The sequence below is a fragment of the Aethalodelphis obliquidens genome, unplaced genomic scaffold, assembly GCF_003676395.1.
Source record: "Aethalodelphis obliquidens isolate GAN/ISIS:26980383/991018 unplaced genomic scaffold, ASM367639v1 scaffold69, whole genome shotgun sequence".
In the NCBI taxonomy this organism is placed as follows: Eukaryota; Metazoa; Chordata; class Mammalia; order Artiodactyla; family Delphinidae; genus Aethalodelphis; species Aethalodelphis obliquidens.
This window is the reverse complement of record NW_020838013.1, coordinates 7,835,520-7,851,309: the sequence shown is the minus strand read 5'-3', so window position 1 is coordinate 7,851,309 and position 15,790 is coordinate 7,835,520. Positions and strand designations below refer to the sequence as shown.

At 48.0% G+C, this 15,790-nt stretch overlaps 1 protein-coding gene and 1 non-coding gene across 7 annotated transcripts in view; both read right to left on the bottom strand.

Annotated features, from left to right (window-relative positions):
• The window catches only part of NAP1L4 (nucleosome assembly protein 1 like 4), a 63,631-nt gene that overhangs the window by 12,761 nt on the left and 35,080 nt on the right, over window positions 1–15,790 (bottom strand). For all 6 annotated transcript variants that reach the window (XM_027090358.1, XM_027090356.1, XM_027090357.1 and 3 more), the window contains 4 exons: window positions 11,352–11,438; window positions 9,794–9,925; window positions 6,065–6,136; window positions 1,171–1,310 (listed from right to left, as the gene is read on the bottom strand). In XM_027090358.1, coding sequence (XP_026946159.1) covers window positions 1,171–1,310; window positions 6,065–6,136; window positions 9,794–9,925; window positions 11,352–11,438 — 431 coding nt within the window. The remainder of the gene's footprint in view (window positions 1–1,170; window positions 1,311–6,064; window positions 6,137–9,793; window positions 9,926–11,351; window positions 11,439–15,790) is intronic.
• LOC113611633 (small nucleolar RNA SNORA54) lies at window positions 5,288–5,414 on the bottom strand. Its single transcript, XR_003429534.1, has one exon. It is a non-coding gene; the product is annotated as a small nucleolar RNA SNORA54 (small nucleolar RNA).

Here is a 15,790-nt window from a genome sequence, read left to right as displayed (position 1 = left end):
CATGAGAAAAACTGGTCACACGTGTGTCCAGCAAGCAAATCACAGCTCTGTGCTTAACCCCAAAACAACTTAACAACCTGTGAGCGAGCACTCGGCACACGGTGAGCTCACGCGAAGGCCAGTGAAGGCGGAGGGCCCCGCCAGGCAGGCTGTCAGCGCGGCAGCTCCCGGAGCTGCACAGCTTTAACCCCCAGACGTTTCGCAGGGGTCCTCCAACATTCTTCCCGTGACCACGCCCGCTCAAGGGCTTGTCACCTGCTGCCCCGTCGCAGACCCCACAGCGCACAGGAAGCCACCCACTCAGGCGCCTGAATTCTCAAGACAACTAGCTAAGCGAGTGGGACAAGTTGGAGAAAGCAAGCAGGTGGCTACCGCAAACACTGGTGACCGGAGCAAGACACAATGTTCCAAGTGTGCTGCGCGGCCCTTGGTGGGGACAGCACTCTGAATCACCCTGGACCAACAGGTAAGCCCTGGCAGTGTCTGAACAGCGTCTGCTCAAGGACATGCCTGGAAAGGCAGGCCTTCTCACCCGATGGCCTGGCCGTGGGAAACAATCTACATTACTCTGGCCATTTCAGTCTAGCAGGATTTTAAGAGAGTTCTGTATTACTCACACAGGGAGATTCATCAGGATAAGTACTTGGTTCAGTGAATAAGGATAACTGTTTCAATCAAGAACAAAACAATTTCCCAAACCGTCTCAAACCACCCAAGAGGAGTGAACTCCAGGCCACCCTCCCTGGTGGTCCGCAGGCTGCAATCACCAAGGCGCTCAGCCCTGAGGCCAACCACGCTCATGCTGCCTCACCGCGGCCAGCGCTGCGCTGCGCTGACTCATTCACTCACTCGACAAATACCCGCTGAGAGCAATTTATCAGTTCAATGATCACTGCTTCACTTACGGTGACTGGAGATCCCAATGCCCTCATTAAAACGAGGAAATCGGGCCACCACCCCAAACCCTGGCCCACGTAACCACATGATACATTTCCCAGCGCCAGTCATCATATTCCCAGAGAGACTCTTTAATTTCCATCTTTGTCTTTTGGGCTTTTAAACAGATTAAAGGCTTTCTGCTTTATTCCTAACTTCCATCTTACTTGTAAAGTTGTAAAACCACCTCCTGCTTTGGTTTCAGAAAAAGAAGTTGCAATGGCATTTCCTTACCCGTCACAGTCAACTATTTCAGGACCTTCAAAGGAAAAGGGATCGGCCTTATCTGGCTCTGACTTCATCTTGTACGTTTTTGTCAGGACTGAATTGGTAAAGTAGTCGTTGGATTCAAAGTGGAACTCTAATACAAAAGACTGGAAAAAAAGACAGAAACTGGGCTAAGCACCACTTAAAATCTATGACTAATTAGCGACCGACTTTATGAATCACACAGTACTTCCTGGAACCCAGCTCTTCCCTAAGCATGACACCACAGGCAGAAACCATGACTGAAAAGCTCAACAGGTGTTGCCACATAAGAACTTGCTGACTGCAAAAGCACCAGCACAGAGTTAAAGCAGGGCAGCAGGCGGGCAAATACCCGTCACCCTTCGGGCCCCGCCACCTCCCCTCCCAGGGAGGACAAGCTCTCCTGAGGAGTGTGGCTTCTCCCTGCCGCCCCACCCTCCCTTCCCCGAGAGCACAGCAGGGCGGGGGTCTGGAGGCAGAAGGCGGCAGCAGAACCCTGTCCCCCTCTCCTTTCTCTTGGGCAGAGCAGCTCCTTCTCTGCCGCGCAGCGAAAGGGCCAAGACTCCACGTGGGGAGAGAAGGGGAGGCACTGACTGGACCTCTTCAAACCACACCAAGGACAAGTTCACCCTTCACTCACAAAGCACTCTTCAGACCTACAGACAGGCACGGGAGGAATGGACAAACGGGTGTACAGAGCAGTAGTAACAAATCAGAAGATATTCGTGTGCACAGTAACAAAATAGATGAAAAATAAAATGAGACGCCCCCTTTCTGTGCAAAATGTCCAAAGAACACATGGTACTGGCAAGTGTTTTGGGAAGCCAGGGGCACTCATATACTGTAAAGGGCTTTGTGAAGGGCAATTGGGCAATATCAAAAAATTAACAAAATAAAAAACATTCTGGGAGCCAATAATTCTGTTTTGAGGAATGTGTCCTATTTCAGAAAGACACCTGGATGGATGCAGCAGCATGTGCAAAGATACTGACCTCAGCCCTTCTGACAAGACAACCTGGGGGAAGTAAGCAACAGTCTAAAGGACCGGCTCTGGGGCTGGCCAGCCTCTGCCTGTCAGTGCTGCGTGATTCTGGGAAGCTATTCCACGTCCCTATGCTTTCGTTTTCTTACCTGCAAAATGGAATAAACAACCCTTTCTCTCCATGAGTTCACTTGAGGATTAATCTATGGAAGCACTTAGAACAGGGCCAGGTTTACAGGCATTACTTGCTAAATGTTAGCTATTTCTATTTTTATTGTAATGGTACAACCATCAGTTGAGAAAAAAATTAAGAAGACTAAAAACAAGCCACTTCCACAAGGGGAAGTGAAATAAGAACTCCCCCAAGAGGGGGATGAGGAAGAGAAGGGCCACAAGGGCCTGGGAAGTACAGACACAAGTGGCCAAGAGGATTGGAAGCAGTCCTGTCAGTGTTCAGAAGGGATGGCAGGGATCTGGCCAGGTCTCCACTGACCCCTGCCAGCGTGGTGTGGGCTGGAGGGGAAGGGAGGTCAACACCCACAAGTCACTAGGCTGGCAAAACCAAAGTGCAGTGAGGACAGGAAGGCAGCTATGGGGAATCAGAACATCGGCGGAATCCCTCCCCACGGCTCTCCTGGACCTGACCCCAGGCCCCATAAACCCGATCTTTATCTTGGACTTCAGTCAGTGGAGACTGCTATTACTTGAGAACTGTTGAGGGTGGTGACCACAGATGTGGATGACCCACCTTGGGGACTGGGCTGGGCTAACGAATGGCACTGTTTTATTCCGTCCTTCATTACGTCCATATAGATATGGACAGAATTATTTATCTTCCTCTCTCTCTCCCCATTTCCTTCTCCTGCCATTTCTCCAAACCAAGGGTGCTACTTCCTTTCTTCATATTTTCCTACTTTTCCTTCTTTCCCTAGGCCTCTGTTTAGTCAAGAATGAGTCAAACACAACTGGGGATGATTTAAAGAAAGTGTCTAACAGTCCAACAGAAAAGGGCCCAAGGACGAGGCGACCTCATTCACACCCCGCCACAGCCAAGTCAGCCATGAACATATGACAAATGCCCAGCCACACTCGCAATTAAGTGTAAAATTCCATCTCTTCTGCCCAGCAAAGTAAACACGGCTGCTACTGTCTTTGCCGACACTTGTGCTGAGCAGCGAGGAGGCGGTCCCCAGGCAATGCTGCCCATGTGGTCAAAGCAGACAACTCATGTCCAGGCAAACGACATACGGGGATTCTCTGTACTGTTGCTGCAGTGCTGCTCTAAGCTTGAAATTATTTCAACATAGAAAGAAACCAAGAAATGTTATTATTACAAAAAGAAAAGTGTAAAAAGATACCACTAGCATCATCAGGAGTGTAAATTGAACCACCTTTGGGACTTATAAAGGTTTGTCTCCTTCGACCCAGTAATTATACACTAAAAGGAACCTAAACTGAGGAAATCATCAGAAATTTAAACAAAAGCCTGGGGCACAAGTAAGCTGATCATAACGCAACAATTTATAACGGGGTGGTGGTGGCAGTGGCATATTCTGGGGAATGTTGAACCTTGACCTTTTTTTTTTTTTTTTTTTTGCGGTACGCGGGCCTCTCACCGCTGTGGCCTCTCCCGTTGCGGAGCACAGGCTCCGGACGCGCAGGCTCAGCGGCCATGGCTCACGGGCCCAGCCGCTCCGCGGCATGTGGGATCTTCCCGGACCGGGGCACGAACCTGCGTCCCCCACATCGGCAGGCGGACTCTCAACCACTGCGCCACCACGGAAGCCCTGTTGAACCTTTTTATAGCCAACAGATGCAGCAACTATTTTCCACCCCGTAGGGCCTACGTGAGGTGAAGAGAGCAGTGCAACACTGTCCACACACTGGGATTCCACTTTGCTGAGGTACAAACATGGTGACCCTGGAGAGTGACCCTGGGGAGGGGCAAACACCCTGGCTGTGTTTCCCTCTGAAGTAAAGTGGTTTCATTTTATTTTCTTTAGACATTTTATTTATTTGTTGATTGACTGATTGATTGCTGCGTTGGGTCTCTGTTGCTGTGCGGGCTTTCTCTAGTTGCGGCGAGTGGGGGATGCTCTTGGTTGTGGTGCGCGGGCTTCTCATTGCGGTGGCTTCTCGTTGAGGAGCATAGGTTCTAGGCTCACAGGCTCAGTAGTTGTGGCACAGGGGCTCAGTAGTTGTGGCTCGCGGGCCCTAGAGAGCAGGCTCAGTAGTTGTGGCTCGCAGGCTCTAGAGCACAGGGTCAATAGTTGTGGTGCATGGGCTTAGTTGCTCCATGGCATGTGGGATCCTCCCGGACCAGGGCTCGAACCCGTGTCCCCTGTACTGGCAGGCAGGGAAGACCCCGTTTCATAACAATTTTAAAAAGCGCAGAGACTATGGGTAAATTCACTAAGCTGCTGACAGTTATCTCTAAAAGAGTGCACAGCGTTCTGTACACTTCTCTATACTTTCTAACTTTTCTTATGCAAGCACGTATGACTTTCACAATGACTTAGTCTACCACAGCTAGGGCTCCAGCCTGTCTATGGGCCACAGAAGAGACCGAGGAAAATATAAGACAGATGGGCTGAGGAAGAAAGGGAATGGACCAAGGAAATCATCGAACAGGTGCGTGCGTGTGCGCGTGCGCAACACACACACACACACACACACACACACACACACACACGAAAAGAGAATTCACACCCATCACAGCAAACTACAGCACTCTGCCACAGGAGGCCCCTAGGGGATGCTGTGGCCAAGCCTCGCACAGGTGAGGAGCGATTACTGGGAAGAAACTGACAAGAGGAAGGCGCTGCAATAACCTGGGTGCCGTAGGAAAGAAAGGGCTCCCTCAGCTACCAGAGTGACCCCCAACCTGTGAGCAGGCATCACTCTGGCTGGTGTCCACACCCCACCTGCTGCGGAGGGATGTGTGAATGTCACCTCTAGAGTGGAGCAGACCAGGAAAGGGACAGATACAGGTGTGTGTGCCCCCACCCCTTGCCCCCAGCAGGCATCACCCGCAGGCCAGGGTAGAGGGAATCCCGCTCACACTGCTCTGTGGTGGGGAAGTGGGAAGAGACCGGGCCTCAGCCCCACGGCCCTCAGGCACTGTGTCTTCAAAACCTGAAACCAAGAGCCACCAGGCAGGCAGGCAGTTGTGTGGTGCTGGAATTGCTGTGGCACTGGAATGGAACCCACCAGCCACAGGCAGACTGGGAGGTCACGAACAGTGCTCCCCGAGGACCCCAGCTCAGGCATCACCGTCTCAAGGCTGCTTCACAGAAAAGGACAGGCTGGCTTAGGTCAAACTCCCCTCACTAACTGGTAGGCAGCCTACGAGAGCAAGTATTCTGGATAGATGTGTTTCCAGACAAATCAAAGAGCAGGGAAACATTTTTTCAGTCTTATCTATCCGCAGTGATTCTTGAAGGTAAAACCTAGTACATTTCCTTCACTAGTATATTGGATTTCTGTTAAAGTGCTGCTTATATTTGAATACGTACCAACCATCCTTTGCAGCCTGTTTTACATACATTCCACCCTCACAAACCTGGGAGACGCTTAGGAGAAGGAGGACATCGCCCCATCTGACAGAGGAAACAAACTAGCCCAGAAGCCACAGCATGGCACAGTGGAGGCCACGTCGGAGGAGTCCCCTCCTGTGCCTGACTCCTGCGCCTGCCCCCGAACAGCTGGTGGACTGAGTTACTGTCCGGCTGTGCACACTGCCGGGTGAGGCCCAGGGATGCAATGTGAGAACACACGTCGCACTCCAGTCACCCAGCAAGTGAATGGCCGGGTGTGGATTTCTGGCTCTAAGCCCTTTACCCTTAGTGGCCTGACCCTTTCTGACACCAGCCAGGAGTTCAAACAATCAGTACTCACCATAGGCTGTCCAGGGTCTGAAAATTTCACTTTGATGTCCTGCAGGTGCTTCAGGATTGGCTCATCATATTCCTAACCATGAAGAGAAGAAAAGAAAGTTCTGCTGAGCTTTTACAGACAACACACATGTTCGCACTGAGTCACTGTTGCACCTACTCCTAGACACTGGATAATTAGCCCTGTTGGAATTCTGTCCTTGTCACTCGCAGGAAGCCACCCAAATTTGTTCAGTCACTAGCAGTCTTAGGGTGGCAGCAATGAGGTGCCACCTTTGTCTGGCACGGACCACTGGTAACCACCAATGCCAAGCCAGAAGGGCATCGCGCTCATTGCCAGGGGCAAGAGCCCTGACTGATTTCACAGCCCCACCAGCTGCCAGTATAGACAGGGTCGGAAATGCCGTCAATTAAGACTGCTGGTCCTCAGCATCTCCTAAGAGACAGAATCAGAAGAAATACCTGGACAAGCTACTGACCTTGGCAGCCAGTTCCCCCCGCTTAGGGCACGTGGTGATAAATAGCCCAAATCCAGCAACACACACAGTCAAGGACACTCACAAAGCAAGTCTGAGACCTAATGGCAGGCACTACGGAAGAGCCTCTAACGATGGCTCTATGCCTTTACGAGTCATCGTTATGCAAACACAGAAGTTCACCAGGGCCTGTCGTTTGAGAAAGGCCAACTGAGAAAAACTCAGGAAAAAAAAAATCACAGGACCTGAAACCCAGTGACCACATACTCACGAGAGGTGCTTTATTTGTGAAACAGTCACTTCACCCTGGAAGTCTGGGGACTGGACCGAAAGGATTTCCTGAGGTTCCGCTGAGCCTGCTAACTGCCAACTTCCCAATTTTAAATTCTTTCTACATCACAAGCAGACCTCGTTTAATGCACTTCACTTTACTGTGCTTCACAGATATTTTGGTGGGGTTTTGGGGGGGTTTTTTGTTGTTGTTCTTGTTGCAAATTGAAGGTTTGTGACAACCCTGCGTTGTCAGACAATGGTTAGGATTTTTTAGCAACGAAGTATTTTTAAATTAAGGTACGTACATTTTTGAGACATAATGCTATCGCACACTTAGTAGATTACAGTATAGTGTAAACCTAACTTTTATGACGCACCGGGGAACCAAAAAATTCATGTGACTCACTTTAATGCTACATTCACTTTGTTGCAGGGGTCTGGAACCAAACCCACAATGTCTCCGAGGTCCGCCTGCATAGAACAAACCCAAAAAAAAGCAGTAACAAAGGCACCTTCCAAGTCTCTAGACAGAAAGTTAAGTCCAAAGCAGTTTTCAAAGGCCACATCAGTCTGAGATGTCAAATCCTAAATTCTAGAGCCAGAAAACACTTGGCTCCGAGATCACGTGTATCAGTGACTGAGCACGTACGCCTAGTTCTAGAATCACCACCAGTATGTTTTCCAAGTACACGGCACTGGGACCTTCAAGCCCACTGCAGTCAAGCTAGCAGCACCACGGGTGCCGCCCCATAGCCAGGAGACGGCCATGATGCTCTTGATCTCCTCCAACAACCTCATGCCTTGAGGGCCAAGGACCTTCTGTGGCCCAGACCACAACGGAAAGCCCTAAGTTAGCAGGCTCAAAACTCAGGGCCAACAGTGGAAGCAACTCAGGGACTGACTTAAAGCTGCTCTCCCTAAGTTTCAAAACTCTGCTTTTGGACCTATCTTGGCCACCACCAACAGAGAACCCAAGGACCTACAGCCAAACCCACCTTTGGGATTTAATGTCTGACCAAAATGGAACCTACTACCATTACTTGCTTCAGGTTATAAAGAGCCCAAACCAGATTTCATCACTCTCTGCATACTACATGAGTACTCAAAAAATGACACGTCTTTTTACAACCGTAAGACAAAAAGCAGCGAGACACTCTGTGGCATAAATACTGAAGCACTGATACTAAGACAGAGGTGCTGGGAGAACGGAAGAGACACCTCATTCAAGTACAGCTGACCGTACTTGAAACCAAAGAAATGCTACAGATGAAGCAGCAGCGCCATCCCTGGGTTACTAACTGGTTGGCCAGGCAACACCAGGAGCTAGGTCTCCCAATCAAGTCGCCTAACCAGCACCAAAAAGCCTACCTCGTGACACCCCTGCCACCACTCACAGTGTGCCCCCAACCTGCAGCATGGGCATCACCTGGGGGACACATCAGGAACCAAGATCCTCAGGCCCCACCCAGACCTGACTCAGAGCCTGCACTTCCACGAGACGTCCCGGTGACAGGCACACACACCCTTCTCCATCTGGTCTGCCGGCATGGGGATTTTCAACCCTTGGGGGTACATCGGAATCATGAGAGCTTCTACAAACACCTCAAACTCTCGCTGACCTGTGGGTGGGGAGGCACTGATGCTGCTATTTAGTTTTAAAAGTTGCCCAAGTGACTAACCTATAGGCAGGGTGAATCTGGTTCTAGCATATATTACTCAATTTTCCCAATAAATTTCTGGCTCATGGCGTTCTAGTCTTCTAGTATTCTTGGTCTAGTATGCTTTCTTTCTTTTCTTTTTTTTGGCCATGCCACTCGGCTTATGGGATCTTAGTTCCTGAACCAAGGACTGAGCCCGGGCCCTGGCAGTAAAAGGGCCAAGTCCTAACCACTGGACCGCCGGGAATTCCCAACGGTCTAGTATTCTTAAACCGCACCTTTTCACATGAGACAAGAAAACACAGGCTATTGTTAAGTCATGTATTTTAAATGTTCCCCCCGTCTGGAAGGGGAGTAAGAAACGCATCCCCTCCACCTTTTCTTCAGTTCTGGCTTACAGATAAGCACTGAGCAAGGCAGGCAGCAGACACAGCAACGCAGCAGCTCTCTGGAACCATTCTGACTGCAGCTGTGAAACCTCTGCAAACTGCGGCAGAGCGAGCTAGCTGCACGCCACCTGTGGCCGTGCTCTGATATGAGAGCGCTGCGCTGGCCCGTCTGGAGTAAGTCCAAATGCAGAGATGGCCCCCTCTGTGGACTTCTGAGCAGTACCTATTTCTGAATTCTGGAAACTTCTACCATAACTGAGCTCAGGGAAAGTCACATTTGTTACCTTTTAATTGGTTCACCATTTCATTAGAGAAAGCTCAACAAGGCAAGACAAAGAAAGTTTGACCATTCCCATTAAAAAAAAAAAGACTTTTTCAAGGAAAATGATTAGAAATTATTAGCAACTTGTTAAATACTTGTACAACTAGCAAGGCGGCACAATAGGTCCATTTCAAATTTCAAAAATCAATCAAAACAGAAGACTGCGTGCCAGCGAGCGTGCGCCTGTGTGTAAACGTGCTCATGGGTACATGTGTACACACACACGCACGCACGCACACTTCACCGCTCAGTATCAACTCCTCCACTCTCACCCCTCGCCCTCACGCTTCTCGCTTGTCCACATCACTGTGAGGTAGAGAAGGGTCTGGAATCTGTTAACAAGCTTCCTGGGGTGAGACAACAGACACTTTACAGGAGACAAAGCGACCCTAAGCTCGGCTGAGGTTCCGCGTGGCAGGCCTTTCCGTGAGGGCCGCTACACGAGGGCACACGGGGGCTCCAGCTGCAGCCAGGCCTCCCGGGGACCCTGACTCCCCTGAGTTATGGTCACAGAAGGCACCTTTCCACCCATAGTCAACAACTGCTAGACATGCGGTTGAAAGTTCACAAATAAATAATGTCTTCTCTAAAGTGGGAATGTGCCTGTGTGCTTACCTGAACTAATTCACTTAGCATATCTACATTTCTGAAGATGGTAAACCAGAACTCTGGAATTCCTTTTGGGTTTGGCTCTTCTGCTGCTGCTGCTTCTTTTTCCGCTATGACTGCTTTATTTTTTATGTCTCCCTAGAAAAATAAGATGCAAAATTGGATACTTATCATGAAGCAACAACTTTACAAATAACTGAATGGCTTAATACAGACCATATTTTCAGAATCCCATGTAAACTTCTATCAAAAACCCTTGCTCTTTGAAACTGCATCTCCAAGACCACTGTGCCCATCACAGTTTCCAACGTCTCTGAGGAACAAAGCATTTAAGGCATTCCAGCCAGATGTAACTCCAGACCAAGGGGAAAAGAGCTGAAGAGCTGATACAATGCCCCCCTGACTTGGGGGGCGCTGGCTCGCTGTCCCTCCTGGGATAACCACCAGAGGGATACTCCAGGATCTCCAGCAACAAGAAACTGCCCCGCAAGCTGCACGTCCAATGATACGGAGATGTTGGGACAGAGGCACCATGCGAACATCAGGGGGGTGACGAGAAAGGCGATGTAGCCACGAGGAGGGCAGTCTTTTCTAACATCACAGGCCTGACATGTGATTCTTAGAAGGACATGATCACAAGGGGCTTTTTAAGTTAACAGGGGCAGATTTTCCTCACACAATGAAAAACTGATTCACAACTATATTGATCCACAGGCATGGCTTCAACTACGCCAGATTCTACATGTTTTTAAAAGATCAGAAAGATGTATAGCTACCAAAACTAACATACACTTAAAAAACAAAAACAAAAAAACCCCAGAAGTTTATACTATAGGATAGAAAAGCCACTCCCAAATGTAAAATCAGGTCAACAAAGTTCACCTTGTCGTTTTGGGACTTTCCGTGGCACTGGAATGACACCCATCACCAAAAAAAAGGCTGCAAGCAGGTGATGGACAGGGCACATCACCAAAAGGACCATTTACCAATGTAAGGTGGCGAGATGCACTGGGGCTACTTCACTGTCACTGCTGGTCCCCGAGCAGGATGGCACGGATGTTTCCAGTATGCTCTCCCCACCACCGCCCACCCTCTAGTATCTGCCCTTCTACAGACACAGCTGTGCTCTCCTTGAGGGTTTTTGCTTTCTCTCGACTAAGACTTTTTCTGATGTTTTAATCTCCACTCCCCTGATCCCTTATCTCACTGTACCACTGTGTAGAGGTGCCACAGACGGCTGAAAAAGGGGACTGTGTCTGGCTCACCACATTAACTAACAGAACCGAGCTGTCCAGTTTCACTGTCATAAAGAAATCTAAACATCCTAAGGCTGAAGCCGCACCTACTGTTAGGAGTTCTTTTCTTTGTAAAAGAAAACCACCAGATTTCTTTTTTTTCCCCACCAGCCGCACTGCACGGGGTATCAGTTCCCCAGACCAGGGATTTAACCCAGGCCACAGCAGTGAAAGTGTAAAATCCTAACCACTAGATCACCACCCCAAACCATCTTATTTCTAACAGCATTGAAACAGAACACAAGTGGCGCTCATTAAAAAAAACTTACGGCCAATTTGTCCTCCTCTTCGTTCTCACTGTGCCATTCGGATTCTGCGTCTGTCGGCTCGGCGTCACCAGTGATGAATTCCCTTCTCTAAGTAAAAACGAGATCTTCTTACCGTTACACTCAGTTACTCAGAAACTTGAGAGTAAAGACAGTGAAATTGTAAATAATGTGTATAAAAAGACTGAAAACTGGATGCTTTTATAGCTTAAGATTCTAAGTTTTGGGGCTTAAAGAATAACATACGGGGAAACATTCAAGATGGCAGAGGAGTAAGACGCGGAGATCACCTTCCTCTCCACAAAGACATCAAAAATACATCTACATATGGAACAACTCCTACAGAACACCTACTGAACGCTGGCAGAAGACCTCAGATTTCCCAAAAGGCAAGAAACTCCCCACGTACCTGGGTAGGGCAAAAGAAAAAAGGAAAAACAAAGACAAAAGAATAGGGACGGGACCTGCACCTCGGGGAGGGAGCCGTGAAGGAGGAAAGGTTTCCACACACTAGGAAGCCCCTTCGCGGGCGGACACTGCGGGTGGCGGAGGGGGGAAGCTTCAGAGCCATGGAGGAGAGCGCAGCCACAGGGGTGCGGAGGGCAAAGCGGGGAGATTCCCTGCACAGAGGATCAGTGCCAACCAGCACTCACAAGCCCAAGAGGCTTGCCTGCTCACCGCCGGACGGGTGGGGGCTCTGGTCAGAGCGCAGGGAGAGGACTGGGGTTGGCTGCGTGAACACAGCCTGCAGGGGGCTAGTGCACCACAGCTAGCCGGGAGGGAGTCCAAGAAAAAGTCTGGACCTGCCTAAAAGCAAGAAACCATTGTTTCGGGGTGCGCGAGGAGAGGGGATTCAGAGCACTGCCTAAGCGAGCTCCAGAGACGGCTGCGAGCCGCAGCTATCTGCGCGAACCCCAGAGACGGGCATGGGACGCAAAGGCTGCTGCTGCCACCAAGAAGCCTGTGTGCAAGCACAGGTCACTATCCACACCGTCCCTCCCGGGAGCCTGTGCAGCCCGCCACTGTCAGGGTCCTGTGATCCAGGGACAACTTCCCCGGAAGAACACACGGTGTGCCTCAGGCTATTGTAATGTCACCTCATATTCCGTATCCCTCCCTCTCCCCAGCCTGAGTGAGCCAGAGCCCCCTAATCAGCTGCTCCTTTAGCCCTGTCCTGTATGAGCGATACGCCCTCAGGCGACCTATATGCAGAGGCGGGGCCGATACAAAGCTGAACCCCGGGAGCTGTGCGAACAGAGAAGAGAAAGGGAAATCTCTCCCAGCAGCCTCAGGAGCAGCGGATTAAAGCTCCACAATCAACTTGATGTACCTGCATCTGTGGAATACCTGAACAGACAACAAATCATCCCAAAATTGAGGGGGTGGACTTTGGGAGCAACTGTACACTTGGGGTTTGCTTTCTGCATCTAATTTGTTTCTGGTTTTATGTTTATCTTAGTTTAGTATTTAGAGCTTATTATCATTGGTAGATTTGTTTATTCATTTGGTTGCTGTCTTCCTTCTTTTTTAATATATGTAGATATATATATATATATTTTTTCCTTTTTCTCCTCTTGTTAGTGTGTATGTGTATGTGCTTCTTTGTGTGATTTTGTCTGTATAGCTTTGCTTTTACCATTTGTCCTAGGGTTCTGTCTGTCCTTTTTTTTTTAAAGTATAGATTTTAACGCATGCTATCATTGATGGATTTGTTTTTTGGTTTGGTTGCTCTTTTCTTTCTTGTTTTCTTCTTCTTTTTAAATTACTTTAAACATTTTTTTATTTTTAATAATTTATTTTTAATTTTAATAAATCTCTCTCTCTCTCTCTCTCTGTATCTCTCTCTTTCTTTTTCTTTCTTTTTTTCTCCCTTTTCTTCTGAGCCGTGTGGCTGTCAGGGTCTTGGTGCTCCAGCTGGGTGTCAGACCTGTGCCTCTGAGGTAGGAGGGTTCAGGACACTGGTCCACCAGAGACCTCACAGGCTCACGTAACATCAAACGGCGAAAGCTCTCCCAGAGATCTCCAACTCAACGCTAAGGCCCACCTCCACTCAACGACCAGCAAGCTCCAGTGCTGGACACCCCATGCCAAACAACTAGCCAGACAGGAACACAACCCCACCCATCAGCAGAGAGGCTGCCCAAAATCATACTAAGTTCACACCGCAAAACACACCACCAGACGTGGACCTGCCCACCAGAAAGACAAGATCCAGGCTCATCCACCAGAAGACAGGCACCAGTCCCCTCCACCGCGAAGCCTACACAACCCACTGAACGAACCTTAGCCACTGGGGGCAGACACCAAAAACAACATGAACTACGAACCTGCAGCCTGCGAAAAGAAGACCCCAAACAGAGTAAGTTAAGCAAAATGAGAAGACAGAGGAATACACAGCAGATGAAGAAGGTAAAAACCCACCAGACCAAACAAATGACGAGGAAATAGCCAGTCTACCTGAAAAAAAATTCAGAGTAATGATAGTAAAAATGATCCAAAATCTTGGAAATAGAATGGGGAAAATACAAAAAATGTTTAACAAGGAACTAGAAGAACTAAAGAGCAAACAAACACTGATGAACAACACAATAAATGAAATTAAAAATTCTCTAGAAGGAATCAATAGCAGAATAACTGAGGCAGAAGAACGGATAAGTGACCTGGAAGATAAAATAGTGGAAATAACTACTGCAGAGCAGAACAAAGAAAAAAGAATGAAAAGAATTGAGGACAGTCTCAGAGACCTCTGGGACAACATTAAACGCATCAACATTCCAATTATAGGGGTCCCAGAAGAAGAAGAGAAAAAGAACGAGACTGAGAAAATATTTGGAGACATTATAGTTGAAAACTTCCCTAAAATGGGGAAGGAAATAGTCAATCAAGTCCAGGAAGTGCAGAGTCCCATACAGGATAAACCCAAGGAGAAACACACCAAGACACATATTAATCAAACTATCAGAAATTAAATACAAAGAAAAAATATTAAAAGCAGCAAGGGAAGAACAACAAATAACATACAAGGGAATCCCCATAAGGTTAACAGCTGATCTTTCAGCAGAAACTCTGCAAGCCAGAAGGGACTGGCAGGACATATTTAAAGTGATGAAAGAGGAAAACCTGCCACCAAGATTACTCTTCCCGGCAAGGATCTCATTCAGATTTGACAGAGAAATTAAAATCTTTGCAGACAAGCAAAAGCTAAGAGAATTCAGCACCACCAAACCAGCTTTACAACAAACGCTAAAAGAACTTCTCTAGGCATGAACACAAGAGAAGGAAAAGACCTACAATAACAAACCCAAAACAATTAAGAAAATGGTAATAGGAACATACATATTGATATCTACCTTAAATGTAAATGGATTAAATGCTCCAACCAAAAGACACAGACTGGTTGAATGGATATGAAAACAAGACCTGTATACATGCTGTCTACAAGAGACCCACTTCAGACCTAGGGACACATACAGACTGAAACTGAGGGGATGGAAAAAGATATTCCATGCAAATGGAAATCAAAAGAAAGCAGGAGTAGCAATTCTCATATCAGACAAAATAGACTTTAAAATAAAGACTATTACAAGAGACAAAGAAGAACACTACATAATGATCAAGGGATCAATCCAAGAAGATATAACAACTGTAAATACTTATGCACCCAACACAGGAGCACCTCAATACATAAGGCAAATGCTAACAGCCATAAAGGGGAAATCGACAGTAACACAATCATAGCAGGGGACTTTAACACCTCATTTTCACCAATGGACAGAAGATCATCCAAAATGAAAATAAATAAGGAAACACAAGCTTTAAATGATACATTAAACAAGATGGACTTGATATTTATAGGACATTCCATCCAAAAACAACAGAATACACTTTCATCTCAAGTGCTCATGGAACATTCTCCAGGATAGATCATATCTTGGGTCACAAATCAAGCCTTGGTAAATTTAAGAAAACTGAAATTATATCACGTATCTTTTCCAACCACGATGCTATGAGACTAGATATCAATTACAGGAAAACATCTGTAAAAAATACAAACACATGGAGGCTAAACAATACACTACTAAATAACCAAGAGATCACTGAAGAAATCAAAGAGGGAATAAAACAATAACTAGCAACAAATGACAATGAAAACACGACGACCCAAAACCTATGGGATGCAGCAAAAGCAGTTCTAAGAGGGAAGTTTATAGCAATAAAATCCTACCTCAAGAAACAAGAAACAGGGCTTCCCTGGTGGCACAGTGGTTGAGAGTCCGCCTGCTGATGCAGGGGACACAGGTTCGTGCCCCGGCCCGGGAAGATCCCACATGCCGCGGAGCGGCTGGGCCCGTGAGCCATGGCCGCTGAGCCTGCGCGTCCGGAGCCTGTGCTCCGCAACGGGAGAGGCCACAACAGTGAGAGGCCCGCATACAGCAAAAAAA